The 22756-nt window shown below is 48.0% G+C and overlaps 1 protein-coding gene across 2 annotated transcripts in view; it reads left to right on the top strand.

Annotated features, from left to right (window-relative positions):
• The window catches only part of LMX1B (LIM homeobox transcription factor 1 beta), a 96276-nt gene extending 91479 nt beyond the window's left edge, over positions 1-4797 (top strand). Inside the window, exons 4-8 of one of the 2 annotated variants that reach the window (XM_086763931.1) lie at positions 609-787; positions 1384-1461; positions 1864-1930; positions 2754-2894; positions 4640-4797. In XM_086763931.1, coding sequence (XP_086620057.1) covers positions 609-787; positions 1384-1461; positions 1864-1930; positions 2754-2894; positions 4640-4797 — 623 coding nt within the window. Of the gene's footprint in view, positions 1-608; positions 788-1383; positions 1462-1863; positions 1931-2753; positions 2916-4639 lie in introns of both variants that reach the window. The other variant, XM_086763930.1, reaches the window with a different exon arrangement.
• The last annotated feature ends 17959 nt before the right edge of the window (positions 4798-22756 follow it).

The following is a 22756-nucleotide window of genomic DNA, read 5'->3' as shown; positions in this document are numbered from 1 at the left end:
TGAAATACACAGAGAGAGGACACTGATGCCTTCGTGGGATACAGAAATGAGATGGCAAAGATTGTATTTCATATTTATCTTTCTTCAAAACATTCAGAGTAGGAGCTGGAATCTACACTGTACTTTGCTAAACAGACGTTGAGGTATTTTTGTGATACTTACGCTGTTGTGCTGCCATGGCGGTGCGGGCAGCAGCACCTCTCTGTGGCTAACGCTTCGGGAGGAGATGCGGCCCCGCTGTGAAGGGAGGGGTGTGCATCAGTCGGTGTGGCTGCAGCAGGTGGGCACAGGGGACCGAGCGATGCTGGAAGGGCACAAAGTCTCTCTGTGCACGACTCCTGGAACTATCAAAGCATATTCTGAATTTCCATCCCCTGATCAGTCAGTTAAAAATTCAACACATTTTTATGCTTTTGTGGCATTTGATTTAGGCAGTGCACGCAAATCTAAGATAGTCTCTTCCTGCCTGTGGTTGCTTTAGGTATTCGAATAAACCTGGGATAATAGTGGAGCCTGGTGACCAGTCTAGCAGCTGAACAGCAGTTCTCAAACACTCTGTTGTCTTGGTGGAACAAGTACAATGTTATATCCTGTTTATTTTTCACCAGTTAAAAGTGATGATGAAGATGGAGATGTTAAGCCCACCAAAGGACAGGTCACCCAAGGAAAAGGAAGCGATGATGGGAAGGACCCAAGAAGACCTAAACGGCCAAGGACAATACTTACTACGCAGCAGAGACGAGCATTCAAAGCATCCTTTGAGGTGTCTTCCAAGCCCTGTAGGAAGGTACGTGCTTCGTCAGGGACCTGAAGTCAGCTCTGACACCAGGCCATGGGGGTCACAGGGTCAGGCCACAGCTCCAGATAGCCCCCTGCCCCTTCCTGGGACAGCAGCTGCCTTGGGGCGAGCACAGGTAACTGTTTCCTCCCAAGTTTGATTGGAAAAAAATGGAGATGCATCCTGAAAGCTGTCGTTTTTGCAAGAAGTGGCATTCATTTGCTGACATACAAAGTATGTCTTTTGGGATGGTGCTGTGTGTGTTTTTGCCATTTTAAAGTATGAAATTGTACCTCAACAATATAAAAAATGTTCATAGCCAGATTTGTATCTTTTTGCACAGAACTGCTTTGTGGGTAAAATAAATATAATTAAATGATTTAGCATCACTTTACACAGCTCAGGCTATTTGTTCAGTACTTATGACACTGGTAGTGACATGAAGGGAAGAACATGACCAAACTATGCAAAAATATGAAGAATTTTTTAAAGTAATTTTGTACGTGCAGATTTTATTGTAAGTACAGGCATATTCTTCTTTCATAACTGATTAGTGTTTTTTTTTAAATATTAAAAATTACGTCAGTAACCATTTCCTCCATTAGGTCAGAGAAACACTAGCAGCTGAAACAGGACTCAGTGTGCGAGTTGTCCAGGTCTGGTTTCAAAACCAGAGAGCAAAGGTAAGTTGTTTGTCAAGTTCTCAAAAGTAAAATGCAAATTGTCCTCCAACACATCTCTCCCCGTCCTCCTAAATGCAGTACGTACCACAGAGATCCCAGGGACGGAACTGTACGTATTTTGCATTCTCTGCTGTTTACATCCCTACAAGAAAGGCAACTTGCAAACACAGACACTAAGTTCTTGTGCTCACAGCAGCGTGAGGTTGGGAGTAAATTTTGCATGCAAATATGAGCTGGAAACTGAAATGTTTAAGCTTATAGATGAAACTGAACCCACAGTGGTGTGTGCACAGATAACGTCATCTGTATTAATTGATTTGATGTTTGCAGAGAGTTTTGTAAGGAAACAAAATTGTTGCATTCAGAGCCTGAGATTGTTCTGTTCTTCCTTTTTTTATTCAGATGAAAAAACTAGCACGAAGGCATCAGCAGCAGCAAGAGCAGCAAAACTCGCAGCGACTAGGGCAAGGTAGGGGATTTGTGATGGAGGCAAAGCATGAGGAAAAGAATCCGTGAGGTTTCTTGAAGTGCTGTTCCCACGTAATATCTCAAGTACAGCCATCCAGGGCACGCATGTATCTGTGGGTAACGTGTGCCATCCTCAGCGGGAACACACAGAGGTGCTGTCTCTGAGTGCCCGCCCCAGGTTATCCCACCGTTCTCCCACGGGGCCAGACCTGAGCAGCTTACACAGAAGCTGTTACTGCTTTTCTAGGAGAAATGTGCAGTACAGAGGCACTTTCACTGAAGGAAATCTCCAGGAGCCTCAATCCAGGTAGATCCTCCAGTTTATTTTCTCCCAAAGAAAGGGGGACCATGCTCAGAGGGGCACCCGCAGGCTGCTCGCAAGGGCGCCAGCATCACTGCTGCGGCCAAGGCACCAGGAGCCCCTTTTGTGCCGCAGCGGCCGGCTAAGCCCTGGGGCAGGAGCTGCACAGAGGCACCAGGGCTTGCCCTGCTCCTCCATGGATGCTCTTGAGGTTCTTCAGCCTCAAATCCTCTTTACAGAGAGCCAGAAAAACTGGTACCAGCAGAAGCTAGAGTATAACAGGGCTGTTTGGGAAGATATGGTCCAGCAGCCAGGAGGTCCAGAAATTATATAGTCAAAAATTACAAGTCTTTCAACTTACTGGTCAGGACTGTACTCAGACAAAATTTGGAAGGCTCCTCTGAGTGACAGGACACACCTAGCCACGCTCACCCTGCGCTTGCATTCAGTATTGCCACTGATGCCGCTGTCTGCTGCCTCTTTGTTCCTAAGCAGTGACTGTGCCCTCCTGTTTGCTTTGCAGAAGTAATGTCCAACCGGATGGAAGGGATGATGACATCTTACACACCACTTGCACCACCACAGCAGCAGATTGTAGCAATGGATCAGAGCAGTTATGGCACAGACCCCTTCCAGCAGGGTCTTACCCCTCCACAAATGCCAGGCGACCACATGAACCCTTATGGTAAGGCATGCATCACTCCGCCACATCAGAAATAGCAGGGTTCCTGTGCTGGTGGACGCACCACAGGTTCAGCAGAGCTACTTGCTTTTATAGTATTTTTTCTGGGATTTGTACCAGGGAGTTTTTACAAGTCAGATTTTTGTGTATGTTTTCATGTACACATAAGAGGGTAGAAGAGAGCTCATTCCAGGCTCTGAACACCCTTCAGAACTATTTCACAGTATAATCCTGGTAAATGATAAACCAAGCAACATCACCTCTCCAGCTCCACTTTCTTAAACCACTATCCAAGACATTGAAAAATAAACAGTACCAAATTCTAGCTCCCTCATAAGTTTTCCCTTTTTCTTAGAAGCTTTGGGAAACAAGTGCCTTGAAAAGTGGTCTAATAAAGAGAAGTAATCTATTCATTCCAAAATGAGTAAGCACTCCTCTAAGATCCCTGAGATTGGATGCATGGATTTGTTGAAGAAAGTTCTTGAGCTACTAAGAGATGTGTCACTACAGGACATTTATCCTGTGTAATTTTATTCTCTGCCCAAAAATCAAGATATTTGTTTGCTTTCACGAATTCCTGACCACACACCATCAAGTGGATAGGTACACCAAATGCATCACAAGCATTAAATGCCTAATAATTATTTCTGGACAACTGCAGTGTGGCATTTAAATAAAATGTAAGAGGATTTCTGAGACTGTGATTGTTGGCCTTGCTGTAGCCCACGAGTGCCTGTTACGTCAGACTTGTTTCTGCTCACCAGGAGCACTTCATTGTAGGAGTCCATGTGCGTGTCATTCTCATGAGCACGGCATGCACAGGCCAACAAGAAATCTGCTTTGGGTCTGTGTTGTTACTTCTCCTACTGAGAGAAGTCTGTGGTACACACCAGGCAATTTGGTAAATCCTGTAGGCAGCTGAGGACATCTGAAGGGCAAATGAGCATTAGATGTGTTGTGATTTTGTGGGAACAATTTGCTTGGCTTTCTAAGCAAAACCCTTGAGAGGCAAACCCCAAGCCGTTTGAAATGAGTGCATGAGGAAACAGCTGGACTAACACTTTCTTAGTGCTCACAGGACTTGAACCAGAGCTCCTTCTGGTACCTTAAGAGTTGAAGTAAGCAGAATTCTTAGTTCCTAAAGGAAATAAAAGGTACTGTTACAAACCAGCCCAAAAAGAGTGGAATGTTCTGAAGTGAAAGCATGTTTACAAGTGGAGCTCACTTGAGGCCAGGGAAGCAGTCTCCTCCTGGGTCCCGTCACATTTGTAGATCTGTCTTTTACCCTGGGTGCAAGTGAAGACCATTACTGGTTATGGCTCTCAGACCCCTGTGCCCTGTCGCGGGCATTCTGTGTCTGGTCCCACCTTACCTGGTGGCTGCAGTGCCCTCGCAAATGCTGGATCCCAGCTCATGGAGAGCCGAGGACCTGCCCTTCCCCGGCACTGTTTGCTCCCGTCACCAGCCAAGACTCTTGTGCTGCTGACTGAAGTGTAAATGAAATCCTGGCAGGTTTGAGTGGCACTGCTGCCAGCTGAACTCTGCAAATTGGGTGCTAGCCTTCCTCTTTGTGGGTCAGACCCTTAGAGCAAAATCACAATAACATGTAAAAAACAAACCCAGGAACGTTCCCTTTTGCTGCAGCGTGCAACGTGTGAGCATCCGTGTGTTCTGTGTCCTCCTCTGGCTGCACAGAATCCAGCTTAACATCTACGTTTCATTTGCAGGAAACGACTCCATTTTTCATGATATCGACAGTGATACCTCTTTAACTAGCTTGAGCGACTGTTTTCTTGCCTCTTCCGAAGTTAACTCCATGCAGGCTAGAGTAGGAAACCCCATTGACAGGCTGTACTCTATGCAGAGCTCGTATTTCGCCTCATGAAAATCAAAGAAAACAAACAGTCGGCGTATATTTAGCCAGTGACTTTTTCCAGTGCAGACTCTACAGCCATATGTTGCCCAGCTCTTCCTTCACAGTGACTCCTGCTGCCTCTGGACTGCAAAGAGCATTTTTAGGAAGACTGTATCTGTGTGCATATATGTGTCTGTATGTATGTATACCTATATTAATACCTACATACACACACACATATATATATATATAAACAAAACGCATCCACCAGTCCCATACCCTTGATTCCCAGCTTGCACCAGACCACGAGGAAAGCATGGAAGGAACAGAAGACTCTGCTCTTCAGCAGCCTTTGGTTTGGTTTGAGCTCATCGTTGTAAAGGAAATGGATTTTGTGGAAAGCTAGACCTTTTCCTCCTTTCTCTCTTCCTTTCTTTTGGGTGTTAAAACTTTTTTTTTTTTTTTTAAAGCCACTGATACTGACATCAGTCGACCATATGACAAATAAATCAAAGAAACTGGAGATTCCTCCCTTTTCTTATTGCATGATTCATACTATGTTGTGGATAAATTGCCATTTGAGCTGTGAGAAGTTAATGTAAATGTGACGTTCAACATTTGTTTCCTTTCTACACTTTTTCTACATAACCTAGATCTGCTCATTAGTTTATAGCCCTTATGATACTGAGGAACCTGGTTAACGGTAATATTTATGGAGAAAGCCAGTGATTTCATAATAAGAAAGGTCTATGACCCTGAAGAGGAGATGCATGTTAGGGACAGAGGCTTTTAGGTTAGTATTGATCTTAAATAATTAAAACTAAAGGTGCTTACAAGACAATTTTATTTAATTTTTTTTGAAGTGTGAGAATAAAACTTTTGCATTTGTTTGTAAGTATTGCAGTGCCAAATTTCAAGTCTAGACCATGATTGGCAAATGTGTTGTTCATTCTGTTCTGTTTGTTTATGTTTTGCATGAGGCATAAATGTGCTATGCTCCATTGTCCATCTGGAATAATTAAGCACTCCTTCAGTTAATTATCTCACCTCAGCAAGAATCTATGCTATACAGTTTTAGCCTGAACCATCAGAAGTCCTGAAGTGTGCACCAACTTGGGAAAAAAAGTGTGAAAGAGCTCACAATGGGAGGCTTAGATGTGTTGAGCTGGAGTCAAACCCAAGTCCTGCAGCTCTCATGCTGGTGGGACTCCTGCGCTTACAAGAAATGCTCCACCTCACCTGTTAGTGCGAGCGCAAGAAGGGCAAGTGCACACAGGGAACATCCCAGCTGAAGCCTGAATGTCTCGGATGCTGAAGTTTGAGCATATGTCACATAGGTTTTTGTAGGGCATAAAATATCATAAATAATAATAGTATAGTATAAATATTGCCTGGTGATAATTATAATGTGGAGAGGCAGACAAGTACGGTCATGGCTCTTAGTGGAGAAAACTTCATGGGGAAAATTTGCCAGGGTAATATCAGTAATTATAGGGTGTGTTCAAAATAGAGCTCATGGGGAAAGATTGGCAGGATAGGCACTTTCTTAAATAAATACCTTTAATATATTGACCATAATAGCCGAAAACAAGTCCAAAGCATTGGTTAATCCGACTCCTCTAGGCCGAGGACGGTACCAGGCTGGGACTGCAGAGGCTCCCGCGGGGCTCAGCACCTTCTGCGGGACGCGGGGACCCGCAGCCTCAGCACCCAGGCAGGGAGCAGCCTGGGTGGGCACCGCGGCCTCGGCAGAGGGGGTCCTGCTGGGGAGCCCCCCGGAGAGCTGCCCACCGCTTCGCTGGCGGAGAAAGGCCCTCCTCGTGTCCCGGAGCGGTGGGTGGCAAGGAGCGGGCAGTAGGTCCGAGGGGAAAAATAAGATCACATTCTTCCCCAGCGTGGAAAGCATGGACCAAGAGGTTTCTTGAGAAAGCAAAGTTTTATCTGGAGGATAAGTGTGTGCATTTTCCCTCTGTGGAGGGGAAGAAAGCTCTGGGGGAGAAGACTATGCGTGTGCAGTGCGGGAGAGCAAAGCGCAGACCCAAGGCAAACCCTTCCCGCTGCAGCGCGGTGGCAGACCCGCCGTCTGCCGCACACGCAGCCCTTTGCGAGCGAAGGGCCTGGTGTCTCTGTGAGGGTGCCCAGGGGACACTCCCCTACCTGCGGGTTCCCATCTCCCTGCTCTGTGGCGGCAGCCCCGGCTGCCGTGCCCAGGGAGATGGGTCTGTCGCACCCGTATGCTTTTGCTAGCGACCGTTCTCGCTTTCTGACAGGGATGTGGCTTTCAGCTGACGGTTGTGAGGCCCTGGGTATGTTTGGAAATTGGAAGAATTTTCTTTTCTTACCCATCCGCTTCAATTATTTTTCCCTTTCCTTATACATCAGAATAAATAACAATCTCCTTTCTCTCTGTATGATAGCAGACATCTATAAAGAACTCAGGTGATCCTCACTGCTCGTAGGGCAGAATGCAAGCAGATTTTGTATGGCACATTATAAACATTTATCACCACCCATCTCAATGGATTCATCAAGTTTTCCTCCCCACCCTTCTGCTGTGCTACTTTAGAGTCATAGAAAAGCATCTTCGCCATCTCAATCGTACAGGGTTTATAAACTCCACACATAGGCACAACCTTGCTTCATCCCTCATTACTGGCAGGATCAAAATGGCATTTTTAGTGTTTACAGCGAATTCTATAAGAACTATAACGTGACCTACAGTTTGGAGAACTGCCTTGTCCCAACTCTACCTCTGCTTCTGGGCTGGATGTTGAAAAAAACAATCATCAATTTCCAAGGAAAGAATCAGATATCCCATTTTACAGCTGAAGTAACTGTAATGTGCTGATTTTTTGGATGACCTTTTTTTTTTCTTCTTTTCATTGCTTGTACATACCATCTCCGCTTCCCTCCGAGTGTGATCTGACGATGCCTTAGCTGTTAGTTTCCCCATATTCTACCATCCCTGGTGCCACGCGCATCATGCAGTCGAGCCCTCTGGCATGCGTAACGGTTCCCATGTCACTGTGGGTTGCTGCTGGTCAAGGGAAGGAATGCATAGCCAATAATTTCCAGTGGACTCGTTATAGCTGGCAAAGGCCAAAGTTCATTAAAGCAAAATAAATGTCACCTTTTTTTTTGTGGAATGAATTACCCTACTGGAGTGTGATCATTGTGGTTTTAACCTGGGACCTGCAGTAAAAGATTATAGAGCAACCTCTGACCTTTTTGATTTCTGCTTTACTCTTCTATTGTCAAGGGAGCATCACCGATCAGGTGAAAGTAAAATGTTTAATGGGCCATATCACAGTAATATCTTACACTGAGTCAAATTGATAAACTCTTGCCAAAAATTCTTAGCATCTGGCACTTCCACGGAAACCACAAACAATGGTTGCACATATGGGAGCTTGGGGGCTAGAGGTCAAGACAGCAGTTTATTACATGCACCTTACAGTGATCATTTTCCCTAGGAAATTAACCCCTCTCTAATATAAATGCATCAAGTGAGCTCTTCACGGTGGTTCAATCATGTTCTTTTGGCTAAGCAAGGAGTACGTGTTAAGCTAAAGTGGTGACAAGATGCAATTAAGTAAAAGATGATTGATTAGGTTTCAGTGTTTGCTCAATAGTGTTTAAAAACGATGACTCTGAGATCGGAATGAACGTGCCAGGGACAGCATCCTCAGAGGGCTGTAAGGTGCAGTCAGTGGCTCTGTAACGCTGGCATGCAGAGCTCCTGGCACTCAGAAATGGCTCTGGAGCAGCGTGGCCCTCGGTCCCGCTGCCGGGCTCTCGGACGGGCAGCAGCATGGTTCTGTTTCTCGGCTGACTGTGGAGGGAATGATGTCCTGTCGTTCTCCATCCCTCGATTACCGCAGCGCTGCGGGTTGAACCCTGTGTCGTAAGAGTTAGGGGCTGGTGGGGAATGTGTTTCAGCCACTCCCTGGAAGATGATTCTGTTCCTGTAAGTAAAGCGTGGTGGTTGCGGTCACTAAGATTGAAACGTCATCCTAGGCATTTTGATCTCATTTTCTTTAAACTCTGTCATCAAAAACATCCGGATCACTTGACTCAGTTGCTGCTACCTGTGCCTGAGGTGTGACACCCCTGAGCTTCCCAACGGCTGCTGCGAGGGTTTTCCAGACCCACCCTGCGCAACTCGGAGGAGTAGTACCGAGTAGTGCCGGCTCCTCTGAAGGGGCCATTGCCGCTCGTCAGCAGCACCTCGGCCGCCTCGCTGTGCCGTCATTGCACAGGGAAGGTCCTTCATGCCGGCAAACCTTCCGGGGGTGATGTGAACCCACTTGCCTCTTCCTACCGTGCTCAGGACTCCCCTCCAGTTCCCTTAAGGACCAGACGTATGTCCCAAGCTGCCGCCCCAGGGAACCCGGCTCTGTGGTGCAGCTAGGGATGCTGCAAGCTGGGGTTTGTGAGCGCACGTCTTTGAACCGTGTCATAAAAATTCTGGTTGTGCCCAAAAGTCACTAGAAATTAACAGCAGAATCCAGGAGGAAGGGAAGGGTTCTTAGAAGCGTGGTGCTTGGTGACGGCAGAGAAAGGACAGAGAGGCTGCCAAAGCCCATCAAAGCCGTGGGAGGTGGAGCCGTGGCACCCAAAGTCCCAAGTGCTCAGTGCTGTACCCGGTCCCATGCCCAGACTGCGGCTTGCACGTCCGAGCAGCTGCCACTCCCTGCGTGCGGGCCATCGCCAGCCGCCCTCCCCGCCGCGGTGGCACAGGTCAGCCGACTGCCACGCCGCAGCCGCGTGGCCAGGGCTTCAGGGTCTGTACTCTCCAGTTAGGGGGTACTTGGGTGCTTGCTCACCTCTTGGCAGGTACCTGGAGGCTGGCTTTGGTGGGATTTCAGCACAGTCTTGCTCACTGGAGCTCTGTCTGAACAAGCAGCCAACCGTTTGCCCAGCTCACGGGGCAGCCCGGGACCCCTGGCTCCGTGCACCCAGTTTCTGCTCGGCAGTGACTGTGAAGGGACCGCCAGATACTTTGCATTGGGAACTCTGTTTTTAAGTGAACACCCTATTTTTTAGCTGTGTATGGCTGTATTACTTGTATATTTATATATTCTGTATTTATGTTATTGAAATGTAGTATTTTGTAGCTGTCTGTTACAATTTGTTTAACTTGTAAAAAAAATATTATTATGCTCTCTCATACTTAACCAGTTGCCTCTCACCGTAGATTCTCTGCTCCTTTCCCTCTGTATTGGTAAGAAACCACCATAATGTATGTAGATTGGATTTTTTTTTTCCTTTAATTAATTAATTTAAGTACTTGTCATTGTTAAATTATTTATTAGTGTTTTTAAATTTCATTTCACTGTTTTCTTTTTCTTTTTTTTTTTTTCCTGCCTCCATTGTCTGGCAGCTAAGATGATACATGAGTTTCTTATACATTATGCTTCTTCCCATGTGCACACACACACACGCACAAAACAAAAAATAGAAAAAGAAAAAAAAATAAAAGAGAGAGATTACACTTCGGTATATTTGTAAATAAAAGCAACCTGTAAACACAGCAGGATTTTTCTTTCAGTGTGCAGTTCTTTCTTTGCTGTTGCAGACTGAAAGCGTGGTCTCTGTACGCTGGGGATGGCACCGCTGGTGCCGCAGGCAGGGACGCCGGGGAGCTGTGGCAGCTGCGCACCCCACCGGTGTTTTGAGTGGGGTGGGGCCGCAGCGCAGGCTGCTCGGTGGTGCCCTTCTTTCCAAGGGGAGGCACAGGGAGGGCAGGGCTGCTGTCACACCGGATGTTGGGCTCTGCAGGCTGAGCTCCTTGCTGGGGCTGGGGCCAGCCTTTCACACATCCTCGTGCGCTGCTTTAGGATGGGAGCCGTCCGTAGGGATTGTCCATGGTGCAGCCAGCCCAGGCGCGCTGTCAGGACCAAGCTGTGTGTGAGGCAGGTGCTGCTCATTCCTGGCAGCGCCAGGAAGCCTTACGATGAAGCATGAGGATGTGACCAGTCAACTGCAATAAGCCCGTGGCCTTTTGGGCGTTCCTGGGGCCATGACAAGCCTGGCTGCACCACTCCTGCCACTGGCCAGAGACAGAGCTCTAGAAGAAGCCAGGGAAATATCTGCTCATTACAGCAAATGGCTTATGCCATGAACACAGAAACTCACCGGGCCGCTGCTCCATCCGTTACGCAGCAGTGGTCCAGAGGAGGAGCAGTGTTCAGATGATGCACGAACTGCTTCAGCGGAAGACGCCAGTGCTCATTGCCGCCATCTGCCGTGGCGATGTCCAGGAGCAGATGAGCTTGCAGAGGCGAGGGATATTTGCTCTGCTAACAGCAGCGCTCTGGGTGCACCCTCAAGGTGCCTGCTGTGTGCCAGGGCTCAGCGGTCCGGCAAGGAACGGCTGATGCCGTGCAGCCACTGCGCCCGTGCCCAGAGCAGCCCTGGCTCGCAGCAGAGACTGGGTCCTCACCTGGTGAGGTCCTGTTGGCCCAGTTTCAGTGTAAGACAAGTTAGACACTGTTAACAGGTTCCCTTGAAAGTTTGTCATTAATACTCTTTTTAAGCTGAGAATTATAATTTCCAGCTAAAAGCTGTTTTTCACCTAGAGAAAGCATATACTTCGTTTTCCAAAGAAAATGTGCCAAATTGAAAAACTCTGACTGAAACCGGCTAGGTATCCAACAGACACTGTGAGACAAAAAACATTTTCTGAGAGATTCTTTGAAGAGAAGCAAAGCAGCACAAATGCAGGTGTGGAAAGTGAACCAGCTCCACAACTAGGCAGCCAGATAAGCTGGGCCAAGGTTTTTAACCTCTCCTTTTTTTTTTTTTTTTTTTTTTTTTTTCCCTCTGCTTATGTGACAGATATGTGACCATGTTGTTATTCGTCTGTTATCTTAACCAATGCTGTTTATCCTCGAGCGAGAAGCCAGCAGCACTGCTGACTGGGAGCACAGCACAGGAGAGAAGCGCAGAGCCGTGGGGATGAGGAGAGCCCGGCCGGCCGCCTCTCCCATGCAGGGCCCACTCCTGTGGCCGGCTGCGCTGGGGACGGGAGCCAGCCCAAACAGCCTGCCTTGGCACAGGACCTGTGCTGCACTGCTGGGCCCTGCCACAGAGCGCGTTCTGGAGAACAGGGCGCTGGTATCCTTGGGTGCGGGCAGGCTGGCCAGCCCAGGCACTCACCGGGCACCGCTTGTAGGGCACGGGCCGGCACAGCCGAAGCCCTGGCAAAACGGTGTGTGGCGGCTGCGGCGAGTCTGGAGAGAGACCTAACGGGATCTTTCCTGAGGCACAACGCATGGCAGGGGAGCTGCATGCTAAAATAGACAAATGTGTAAAAGTATTACCAATGGATTATAAAGCATTCGTCTAGTAATGGCAAATTTGAGACCAATATAAAATGATGGATGCGTGCCAGTGTCTCTTGGGCCATGTAAACATGAACATGAACTTCAGCTGAGGCTTGATCTGGTCACATCTGATTATTCATTGCCATTCCCCAGGTCCAAAGATGCTATGTTTCTTTTCTATGCCTCAGGCATAAAGTCACAATTTCTATTTTTTTTTTTATTAAAAATCAAAACACACAGTTTTACAGCTAAACTGGTATCACCAAAGGGGCAGCTCCCCGCCGCTGCCGGTCACAAGCCCTTTGCAGCCCTTGTGCAGCAGGGTGAGCTCATCTGGCTTGAAAAACACTCCGTTAAGGACCAAAATGACAGCATTTTCCCTGAAAGAGCTTCTTAATCTGACCTGCGCGACAAGCACGGGGCTGCAGGAGTCCATGAGAGAGAGGGAACGCACCGGGGGTCTGGGGCTGGGCTGGGGGACCCCCAGCTGCCCTTTCCCACGGCAATCCAGGGTTTTACCCGCGGGGATGTGGTGCCCCCCGGGTGGGGGATGTCACAGACCTGCCCGGCCCACGCCGGGGGGGGGGGCGGGGGCTCAGCAACGTGATAAAAATAAATTGTTTAAAACTTAGGATATGCAGATAACTGCTGAGCACAACTCTCTGCTAAAACTCCACAAGGTAAGGGAGGATCCGAAGCCTTGACTTGGACCTGAAGGCCCGATCAATGAACCAGCTTTGTTCCCAGCCGGCACCTGCTTTCCCTTTTGCTGTCCAGTTCCAAATTGCATCATCTTGTTCCTCTCATGCTTCTTCCTGGTGGAATGTCACTAAGGAAAAATGAATTGCCATTAGCAATTGCTTTCACCTAAGTCAGAGTTAGCTGCTCAAATATTCATGCTCTGCGTGCATCTAATATTTATGAAGGAAGAATTACTGAGTTGCCCATAGCCATTTCTGAATCTCCCAAAAAAGATAGGTGAAAGGGAGCAGCAAAAAAGAGAGGAGGGAAAAAAAAAAAGAAAAAAAAGATTAATACATTTGGGGCTTGGTGTTCTGCATTGTTTGTGCTGTTTCTCTTTGGTGTCAGTGAGACAGAATGAAGACTGATTTATATGCCACAGCTGTAGCAAACAAAAGAAGAAGCGACCAGGGAAATGGCTAGAGGTAAAAATGCCGGTGCAAAGGGCTAAAGGCCTGCACCTGGGTACTGCTTCCCAGGCAGTCCCCCCTCCTCTGAGCACCTTGTAAAATCAGATTATCCGCTGGACACAGGAGTTCAAACAGCCCTTCAAAAGATTAGTCTTAATAATTGCTGCCTTATCTTAACTTCTGGTTTTTTATCAGCCGAACTGCTGCTGGGAGGCAGATCCTGAGGATAAGGTGCTGTCACTCTTAATTATTATTACCTCTTATAATGAAAACACATTTGTTCATCCTTCTGTGCACTTGGAAATGGTGTAACTAATGAATGTCTAGTGTTTTATCAATATTTTTTAATAACATAAAAGAAACATTATGAGTATGGCTCCACTGTATAAAATGATTGTACATTAAATGCTATTAAATAAATGGCATACTTGCTTCTCATTTATTTATATTCAAATATAAACCAATTACTCGGTAAGAATGAAACACATTTTTACATTTTCAGAAAACCCTTCTTTACTGAAAACCAAATTTTGCAGTTAAGATGCTGTGGGGCTATTTTCCATCACTGAAGGACCATGGTAATTAGCCCTAGGACCAGCAGGTACGTTCTGAATTGAGAGATGATACAGAATGCCATTTCTCTGTTTACTTACTTTGGGAAAACAAAACAATTCTCTTTCTTTGAAAGCCCACTAATGAATTTGGCTTGTAGTATTTATCAAAGCACCAGCCACCGTTTGCATTCTCACACTGTTTTTTCTCGGACTTTGAGAGCTAAATGAAGTTATGGGATGGAGTGAAAGCACTCCGGCAGTTGTACCTGTGGAAGACCTTACACCCCTAAGTGACCTGCCCACAGCCATCTCCTTGGCCCGCGGCGCCTCACCAGTCTGACATTTCCCACCAAGTGACTGGGGTTGGACTCACACACTGTGGCTCGCCTGCGCGCTGCGCTGAGCCCCAGGGTTTTGGTTTCGCTGCTTCTGCAGGTCGCAGGCGCTTTGAGTGTCACACGGTGAGCAAGGCATGCTATCAGACATGGCCCCAAACTGCAACAGAGAGAAAATGATACTGAATGGAGAATTACGTAAAACACAACGTGGATCAGAGCAACGCACATTTCACCAGCTTTTGATAGAGTGTTTGCTCTTCTCTACCTTCTGGATTTACGTTAACTGATCATCTTTTGACCTTTAGTTAATAAGCGGGCATCACATTCTCTCTTCTTTTGCCAAAAAGAGGAAATGGAGTGCTATTTTGTAAGCCTTTGGGATGGTGTGTCCACAGGGACCAGTGCAGGGGACTAACATGACATCTGCTCGCTCAGAAATCTTTCTGCCCACCACCTGTGCCAGCTGGTCACCGATGGACTGGTGGTGACCACAAGGTCCATTCCCAGCAGCAGATAATGACGGTTTGGTTAGACCCTGGCATAGTCAGATGATGTCCGAAGGAAAAAGGATTTTGGAAGGCAGGCAGATAAAAGCAGTGCTTTTATGAGAAGCATTTCCCAGCTGACACCAAGAGCAGCAGGCTGGAGCTGTGAGCAGAGACCAGAAGCCTGGCTCCAGCACTCAAACCACCCATTGTCTGTCAGCGACGCACAGGTTTTTCTCATTGTCTTGTGCTTGTGTGTCCCTTCCCTTCCAAAAAAATCTTTCTGTACAGTGTGATGTTTTATTTTTAAAAAGGCTTATTCAGAATTCAAGTGGTTTTGTCAGAGTGAGTTGAGCCATTTTTCCATACAAATTACTGTAGAAAAGGGTAAGGTGCTGAAAGATTTTGTACAGCTTTCTACCTGAAATATTACTTCCTGCCTAAAAAAAAAACAACCTCCTTTTGGAGCATCAGGACTGTGACACAGTTCTTCCCAAAAATGCTTTTAGCTATTCCACTGCTTCAGTTCAGTGTCCAAGACATTGTTTTGGGAGCTGTGAAGAGACAGAGGCCACCAAATGACACTGAGAAGCTTGGTAATGGTGGTGGCCAAAAGACATGGAGTCACAAGGAAGATGATAGTGACCAGGACGATGGAGATCTAGAGTTATTTTCCTTGTGCCACGAGGATCCCTTCTGGTCCTCTGCGACAGGACTGAGGAGAGAGCGGCCTCGGGGGCTGTGTGTTGCCCCCTCCCCACAGTCAGAAATGCATATTGGCTTTGTGCCGTTGCTGAAGAGACCGCACGCAGAGCCCGTCCACCCCTCCCCGCACCCAGCGAGGTCCCGGCGCAGCGGCAGCATTCGCCCAGGCTCCCGGCAGCAGCTGCTCTGGACAGAAGCAGGGGGTGCAGGAGAGCCCGGGCAGGACCAGGGCAGGAGGAGGCCTGAGCTCACACCCCTTGCAGGGCCCCCCGCAGGCAGTGGGGCCAGGGGGCACATGCAGGACCCCATGGGAGTCGGGATGAAGATGAGGAGGGTGATGGAGACGGAGCCTGCACAGGAGAGACCCTACAGCGCATTGACGTCTGCCTCTGTACGAGGCATTTTGGGGATTGCCCTGGAAGAACGCCCCTCTGCTTTGTTACCCTGGCTCTGGTGGGATTCTGACCCTTTGAGCCATGTCTGTCCCTGACCCCGCCCTGGGGACGAGCCCTGCTCACGGGGGGATGGGGCCCTTTCCCGGGTGCTGTGCGCTGGCTGAGGACACGGCTCACAGCTGCTAATGCTTTTCTAAGGAAGGTGTTTCACAACGCAGCAGTCTGTGTTATTAAAATGAGGAACACAGGATACAAAATGCCTTTTCCTTTGGAGCACCCATTCGGTAGGTGCCGTGCCCTCTCCCTGAGGGAGTGTGTCTGTGGCTGTTGTGCAACGGTTACGAGCTGCACACCCACAGTCGGCCAAGACACGCCGCGCTCTGCACCGCATCACCCTTGTTACCAACAGGACTTAATCAGGCTTGCTTAATTTGTTCCTTTGTTTGGCTGGTACCAAGCGAGCCGGCATCCAGCAGGACACAGTGCGTTATTCCCGGTTGGATTACCGGCCCTCTGTCCCGTCCAGGGTGTTCCCTCGCACCCGTGCTGTCAGATTAACGCCGTAAGGAGCTGCCGATGAGCCCTGCACTGAAGCACTCCCCGTCAGCCACGTGCATTCCCTTGATCCTTCTTTGCACCGTAACACTGCGCAAAAACCTTCTGCTGTAGGACTGAGAGAAGGAGCCAGGTAATTCTGCTCCCAGTGCCAACGGGCTTCCATGCAGGACACAGCAAGGGAAACCTCACAAGGGCCCGGATAGCCTAATCTTCTTTTCTGTTCCTGTTCCGAAGGAGGAGCCCCGTACAGCAGGTAGAAGGAAAGAGCAGTGTGTCTGGAGGTGGGCTGCGGGTGGGCTGGCAGCCCAGGGATGCAGCAGAGATGCAGCTTCTCGCTGTGCTGCAGCCGGTACCCAAACAGGGCCACTTCTGCCCAGTTCTCCGGGCCCCCCGCCTCAGCCGAGGCACCAGTATCCCAGCTGGAGCTCATCTGCCCGTCTCGCTGCCAGCAGCCAGGCAAGGAGTGAGTGTCAGCACCTGTACTTCATCAACGCCTCTTCCTTCGGGTTGCAACTATTCTTCTGAGGACACCGGCAGGCACAGCCCGCGCCCGCGTCCTGGTTCACTTCAAATGTTTTGGTACGCGTGGAGTTGTTGCAATTACACGTCCCATTCTTTAAAATATTCCTTTTCTCACTGATACATTGTTAGCTGGTTTGCAAAATGCTTAGAAAATGAAAACGCTAGGCAGGTATGAGGTCTGCATTCTGAGGAGGACGGGAGCGGCGGTGACCCCAGCTCCGCGGCTGGCAGAGGAGGGCAGAGCCACAGCCGCCAGCGGCCGGACACTGCGCGACGGTTAGCAGCTGCAATGGTGCGGCTGCGGCTCCCGCGGCTGCAGCGTGGCACAGACAGGACCAGCTGCCCTGGGTCCCTGGTAAAGCTGCACTTGAACGGCATTTCTGTGACGTTCATGTGTTTTAACGACACTTGTAGCAGAAATTGCCTGTTTCTTCACTTTCTTAATCTCCGAAACTTTTGCGAGGCCTTTCAAGCACAGAAGATTTCTGTAAGACAACCAGGACACGCATGAAAAAGAACAGGCTTTTGAAATCTAACCTTCTCCAGCTTGGAATAGAGGTAGTGCTAGGCTGTTGACAGTAGGTCTCTGAAGACTTTCAATATACTTTTTATTCCATGGCTCTGGCACCACATAGGAAATTAATTCAGCGACAATATTTTCATTAGATTATAACCCAAGTTCTCAATCTTAGGCACATTTGTATGCTTGTAATACATTCTAATTACTTGTAAAGAATAAGTCTGTGTGCTGGTTGGTTTATTGAATATATTAAATTAATGAATAAATAAATTTCTCTCCATGCTGGGAATGCCACTCGACGTCAAAGCTTGCCGCAGAAGGAACCAGAAATGCACTCATTTGGGGCTTGGTAAACGACACCATTTGTATTGTAGGTGGACTTTTCTCACAAGAACGATGATTGAGAAAAGCACTTTTTTTCCCCTAAATAACAGAAATCAACTGTGTGAAGACCCTTTTCATTTTTTCTTTCTTTTTTCCTCTTTTTTTTTCTTTAAATGATTGCTGATTATGAATTTAGCCAGGAGAATTAATCATTCTGTCTGCGCTCAGCACCTGACGTGGTTTCTCTAGGATGGAGCTCTCAGGACATTCACCCACTCGCCTGCTTTCATGTGTTTCTAAGTTATGCAGAGTAGGAAGGAAATACCAGATACATGAATTGAAATAGTGATACTAGTGGAAATATTGTGTAGCTTCTGCCCATATTATGGAGGATTCTGTTTATCTTGTCATATTTCAGTTAAAAAAAAAAGAAACAACAAAACAACAACTCTCTTTAGCCTGGACCAAAGTCATCAGATGTGAGAATTTTTCTCAAAAGATGGGAAATTCACTATTTTTTAAGAGAGCTATTGAATTTCCATGGTAGAAGGGACAAGTTTCTCTGTTCCCTCACATGCGGAACTCTAAGAGGCTCACCTTACCCCCTGCTTCGTTGCTTTGTTCAGTAACATGTTGCCTACTGAGTTTTCCTCTCATGGAACGATTTTCTGCCCTGGCCCGTACGAGAGAAAAGTGCAGGTCCTAGCACGCAGGGAAGCCAGGCTGGTGTTCTGGCAGCAGTGCCAGCACCGTTCCCTGCAGCAGTAGCTCCCAGAGCACTCCGGTTTACAGCGAAATGCTCCTTGTTTCTCAGAACCGTTGCGACCCCTTCAAGTGCCAAATTTTCTGGTAAAGTAAAAAAAAAAACACATTCCCAACTCCAAAATGCTGCTGGTTCAGGATCCCTTCCTGACAGTGGGATGCCATGACATCAAGAACGACGTCTTCAAACATGCGTACCAAGAACATGGGAAAGAGCACGAGGAACTTTACACAGGAAAGACCATTCCTATTGCCTCGCAAAGAAAACGTAAGCGAGATGCGAGAGGTAAAAGAACGTGGGCTTCTGGTGCTGGAAAGCCGTGCTACCAGGCAAGAGGCTTGGCAGTAAGACTGGGGCAAAGAAGGAATGAAAATTTCTCTTCCAGCCTGTTGAAATACGAATTGGTGGAACAAGACAATGTGGGGTTTTGTGGTATTGGGGTTGCAATGCTTTGTTAGAGAACTGTTCACCCATGTGAAAACGCATAGCCCTGTCACCCTGCCAAGTGAAACTTTGGGTGATCGGCTGCAGAAGCGCTGGTAGCACAGGATAAATCTGCCTTTGGCTACTTTCAATTACACGCCCAATTCTTTTAAGACTTCTGAATATTTGGGAAAGGAGAATATGCAGAACTTGTTTGTTTACATCAGATTGTGCTGTGTTTTCAGGTTTCTCAACCGCTTTCGGAGCATGTGAGCACAGCCCTAGCCCTTCCCCTTCCACATACCTGGCAGCTGTGTCGATGCAGCACATGAATCCTCTCTGGGAGAGAGGAGCTGTGTCAGGCTGATGCTGTGCGGGGTTTCGTCATTTCGACAAAGTGGGAACTGGAGCAGAGACAGGCGTTACACAGCAAATGCTTTGCAAAGCAAAGTGTCAGATACTGGTGCTGCAGCGATGATTCAGGCAGCCCCAGGGGCATCGCTGGTGTCTGCGCGGGGCTGGGTTGGAGGCAAGTGTCATAACCAAGGGCAGATCGTGGCCTTTCGTCTTCCAGGCGCTGCTGGAAGCCTGGCCAAGCGCTGCTGGGCAGAGTGAGGAGACATGAACTCGGTTTCTCTCTGCCTCCATTGAGCCAAGGCAGCCGTCCCGGGGTCGCGCGGTCTCGGCTGTCCGCTGGGCAGCGGCTCTGCCCTGTTGTCGGCAGCCAGCGTACCCTGCGAGCATCGCTAGGGCGCTTTGGCAGGAAGCACTGAGCATCTCACCTTCTGCAGAACTGAAATATTTTTTTGTGGATCTGGAGGCTTTCAGGATGGCCTGCCTGTGCAAGTAGCTTTTTTCCACGGGTGATTGCAAGTGAGGTCTTTTGGATGAGGAACGCACTGAAGTTGACAGCTTAGTTCCTTTGACTTTCTATACAGCTTTCTGTTCTGCACCAGGGTGGTGCTGAGCCTGCCCTAATTAGCCCAAATTACCGTACCTACAAAAAGCATTAATTCATTCTCATGGTACCTCACTTATCTCTATATAAAGCTACTGCAAAGAGATGCCCCTGAGGGCATCATGGTAAATTTTTGGACCTGAATTCCCATGTTCAAGTTATTATTCAAACTTGCACACCAAACCTATTACTGCTTTCAGTAATTTCCAGCTTCCATTAAAGAATGCTTTACCTTTTTCTTTTCTGCTCTGGTCAAAACATGCAGCAGCACTCAGAAGTCTGGAGGCACACTGAAGAGCCAGGACATTGAAACCCACCTCCAGACAGCCCGGACCTAACGGTTCGGAGCTGTCACACCCTCTGACGCGCCCGTCCAGACCGGCCAGCCCTTGCCTTTGCCTTGCGTTATCTACATGCCCACTCCAAAAGGAACAGCTCCAGAGCGGTGAGGAAGACCGTGCTGCCCTGCTGATACTGCTAATGAAGCGATGCCTCAATTAGCTGTCAGAGGAGTTTCTGAAAGCTGGAGCTGGTATCTGCAAGTCTGGAATATTTGTGTTCTGTACCAAAGGCAACAATTACACTGCAGGAAGAAACACAAACCTCCGCAGACTGAGTAGATAATAGTGAACAGGTTTGGTCAAAGCAACGGAATAGTATTTCATCAATCATCATTATTTTGCTATGCCAACTTTACCTTCTAGCATTGCAGGAAAATGTTTTTTTGGGTTTTTTTTTGGTTTTTTTTTTTTTTATTCTACTGAAAAATCTGACAGACTGGAATGAAAAGCTAACTTTCTGAAGGCTGGGAAAAAAGATCTTCAATGGTTTTGAACCAAATGCACATATGAGTGATTAAAGCTTTTACTAATGAAAATACAATGGTAACGTTAATATTTTAGTACAATAGAAAATTAAACAAAAAGTTCACCCAACATGATATTTCTATGTAATCATCATTTTATTATTTCTGAAATAAAATTAAGAATACCTGAAGAGGACCAGTTTTCCCCCAGAATTGCTCTTGCAAAATTACAGTTTGTTCCAGATGCCTGTCCTGATTTTCTTGTCTGTTCTCTGCCTCGCAGCCATATAAAAAGCAGTCTCCTTGCTTTACTCTGACAACCTGAGGATTTCTTACATTTTATTTCCTCCAAAATAAAAGATATCCATCTCTTATTTTGCCCAATCAAAGTCTGACCTAGATCCTTATCTGGGGCAGAATGGAAGCTGGAGCTAGCATATGGCTTCCCAGGAAACCCTGAGAGGCAGATTTGCCGTATTTATTTGGCTGCTCAGGTGACACCCCACCATGGATGCGGTGGTGTCGAACGCGACGCCTCAGTGACGCTTGCCCCCGGAGCCGGGCAGGTGGTTGTGGGTGGCTCCGGCAGTGGGAGCTGACTGCGGGGTGGGGGCCCACCCCCCGCGCCCTGCCCGGGCTTCTGCTCCCGGGAGCTGGAGCCAGCTCGGGACCAGGAGAGGAGCAGAGCGGAGTCACAGAGCACGGAGCAAACAGGCCAGCACCCCAGAGCGGGCCCTAAAAATGGGAACTGTGACCCACCCGTCCAGTACGCCACAAACCAATCTGAGAACAGCACGCGAGCGGCCAGAGTGCCATTGTGTAGCAGGCATGGAAAGAATTAGAGAAAAATATCTTTAGTACATTCTCCTGAAGACTCCGTGAGGAGCGAAGTCCTGCAGCGGCATTCAGAGAACGCCATGCGCTGCTGTCAGAGAAGGCGCTCACAGGCACTGCGATGCAGAGAACAGCATTTGCTTTCAGAAAGGCTGCCAAAGAGCAGAGATGGTTATTCCAATCAGATAGAAAGGGCAGGGAAATGTTTAATGAATTTAAAATATTCTTTTGTTGAAAAGAAGTTTATATGTAAGGACTTTATGGGTGGCTAGGGGAAAAAAATGGAAGCACCAGTTTAAAAAGAAAACAGCGTGTTTTATCTTTCTGAGATAAAAAGAGAACAGCACGTTTTATCTTTCCCATAATGTCACATGGCTGTGACGTGAACAATGTCTTGTATATGTGAAAATCAAAAGGTGTTGTGGTGTTTCTTCTCCAATTTTGCAGAAGGATCAAACAATCTTCCCCTGTATACTGGAGTCTTCACATCATTTAGCTTTCAGACTTGTTATGGCTGCTAAGAGCATGAGAAATGAAAGACGAAGGCAAGCAGAAGGCGATGGTCAGTGACGAGCATCGTCACTGAGGTGTGCAGAGCTCACTAGCACATCCCGTCTGACAGCAGCAGGCCGAGAAGAGCCCGGCTTTGAGTGACGCAGAATCCGGTTGATGAGGAATGTGGGATACACCCTGGGATCGAGGAAAAGATGCGCGAGATAAAATTGAAGCACAGTGTATGCATATGTTCGTGCAGCGTGGAAGGGTTTCCCAGGCCAGGCACGCCGGGAAGGGCCCCGTGTGCTCCAGCTGTAGGATGTAGCGCAGCCGGCATTGCCGCAGTCACGCAGCATGTGCGAGAAAACTGCGCTGGGGGAAAGGCCGGCAGCACTAACCACGGATCCGCTCTGTCCCTCTGGCAGAAAAACCTCCTGCTGATTTTGTCAGATGCCAAAGTTATATGCTACATGGCAAGAAGCCCTATGATGACTGCTCCTAGATGAACAATTCCCATTTAAACAAGTCACCGATTTTTCAAAAAGCATCCGAACTGCCACGTGGATGTTCTCCCCCATCATTTGCATCCGCAGATGCGACACTTTTTTAGTTTGTCTATTTGATTTGTTGTTGGCCATTTGCCCGCCTGGGTCACCTGTGGCCACGTGTGTCAGCAGTGCCCATGGCTCGGTGTGGACCACGATGCCCCGTATGAGGCCGGGTCGCGGGACTGTGCCCTGTTCCACCCAGCAGCATCTCTGCTGCCAGCAGCACTGGAGCCTATGACGCGGGGGCTTCTCCAGAGCCTTACAAAGCTGAAGGGGAAGGGCA

Source organism: Chlamydotis macqueenii, chromosome 20, assembly GCF_036417535.1.
Source record: "Chlamydotis macqueenii isolate bChlMac1 chromosome 20, bChlMac1.mat, whole genome shotgun sequence".
Lineage (NCBI taxonomy): Eukaryota > Metazoa > Chordata > Aves > Otidiformes > Otididae > Chlamydotis > Chlamydotis macqueenii.
This window is presented reverse-complemented; position numbering and strand designations above follow the sequence as displayed.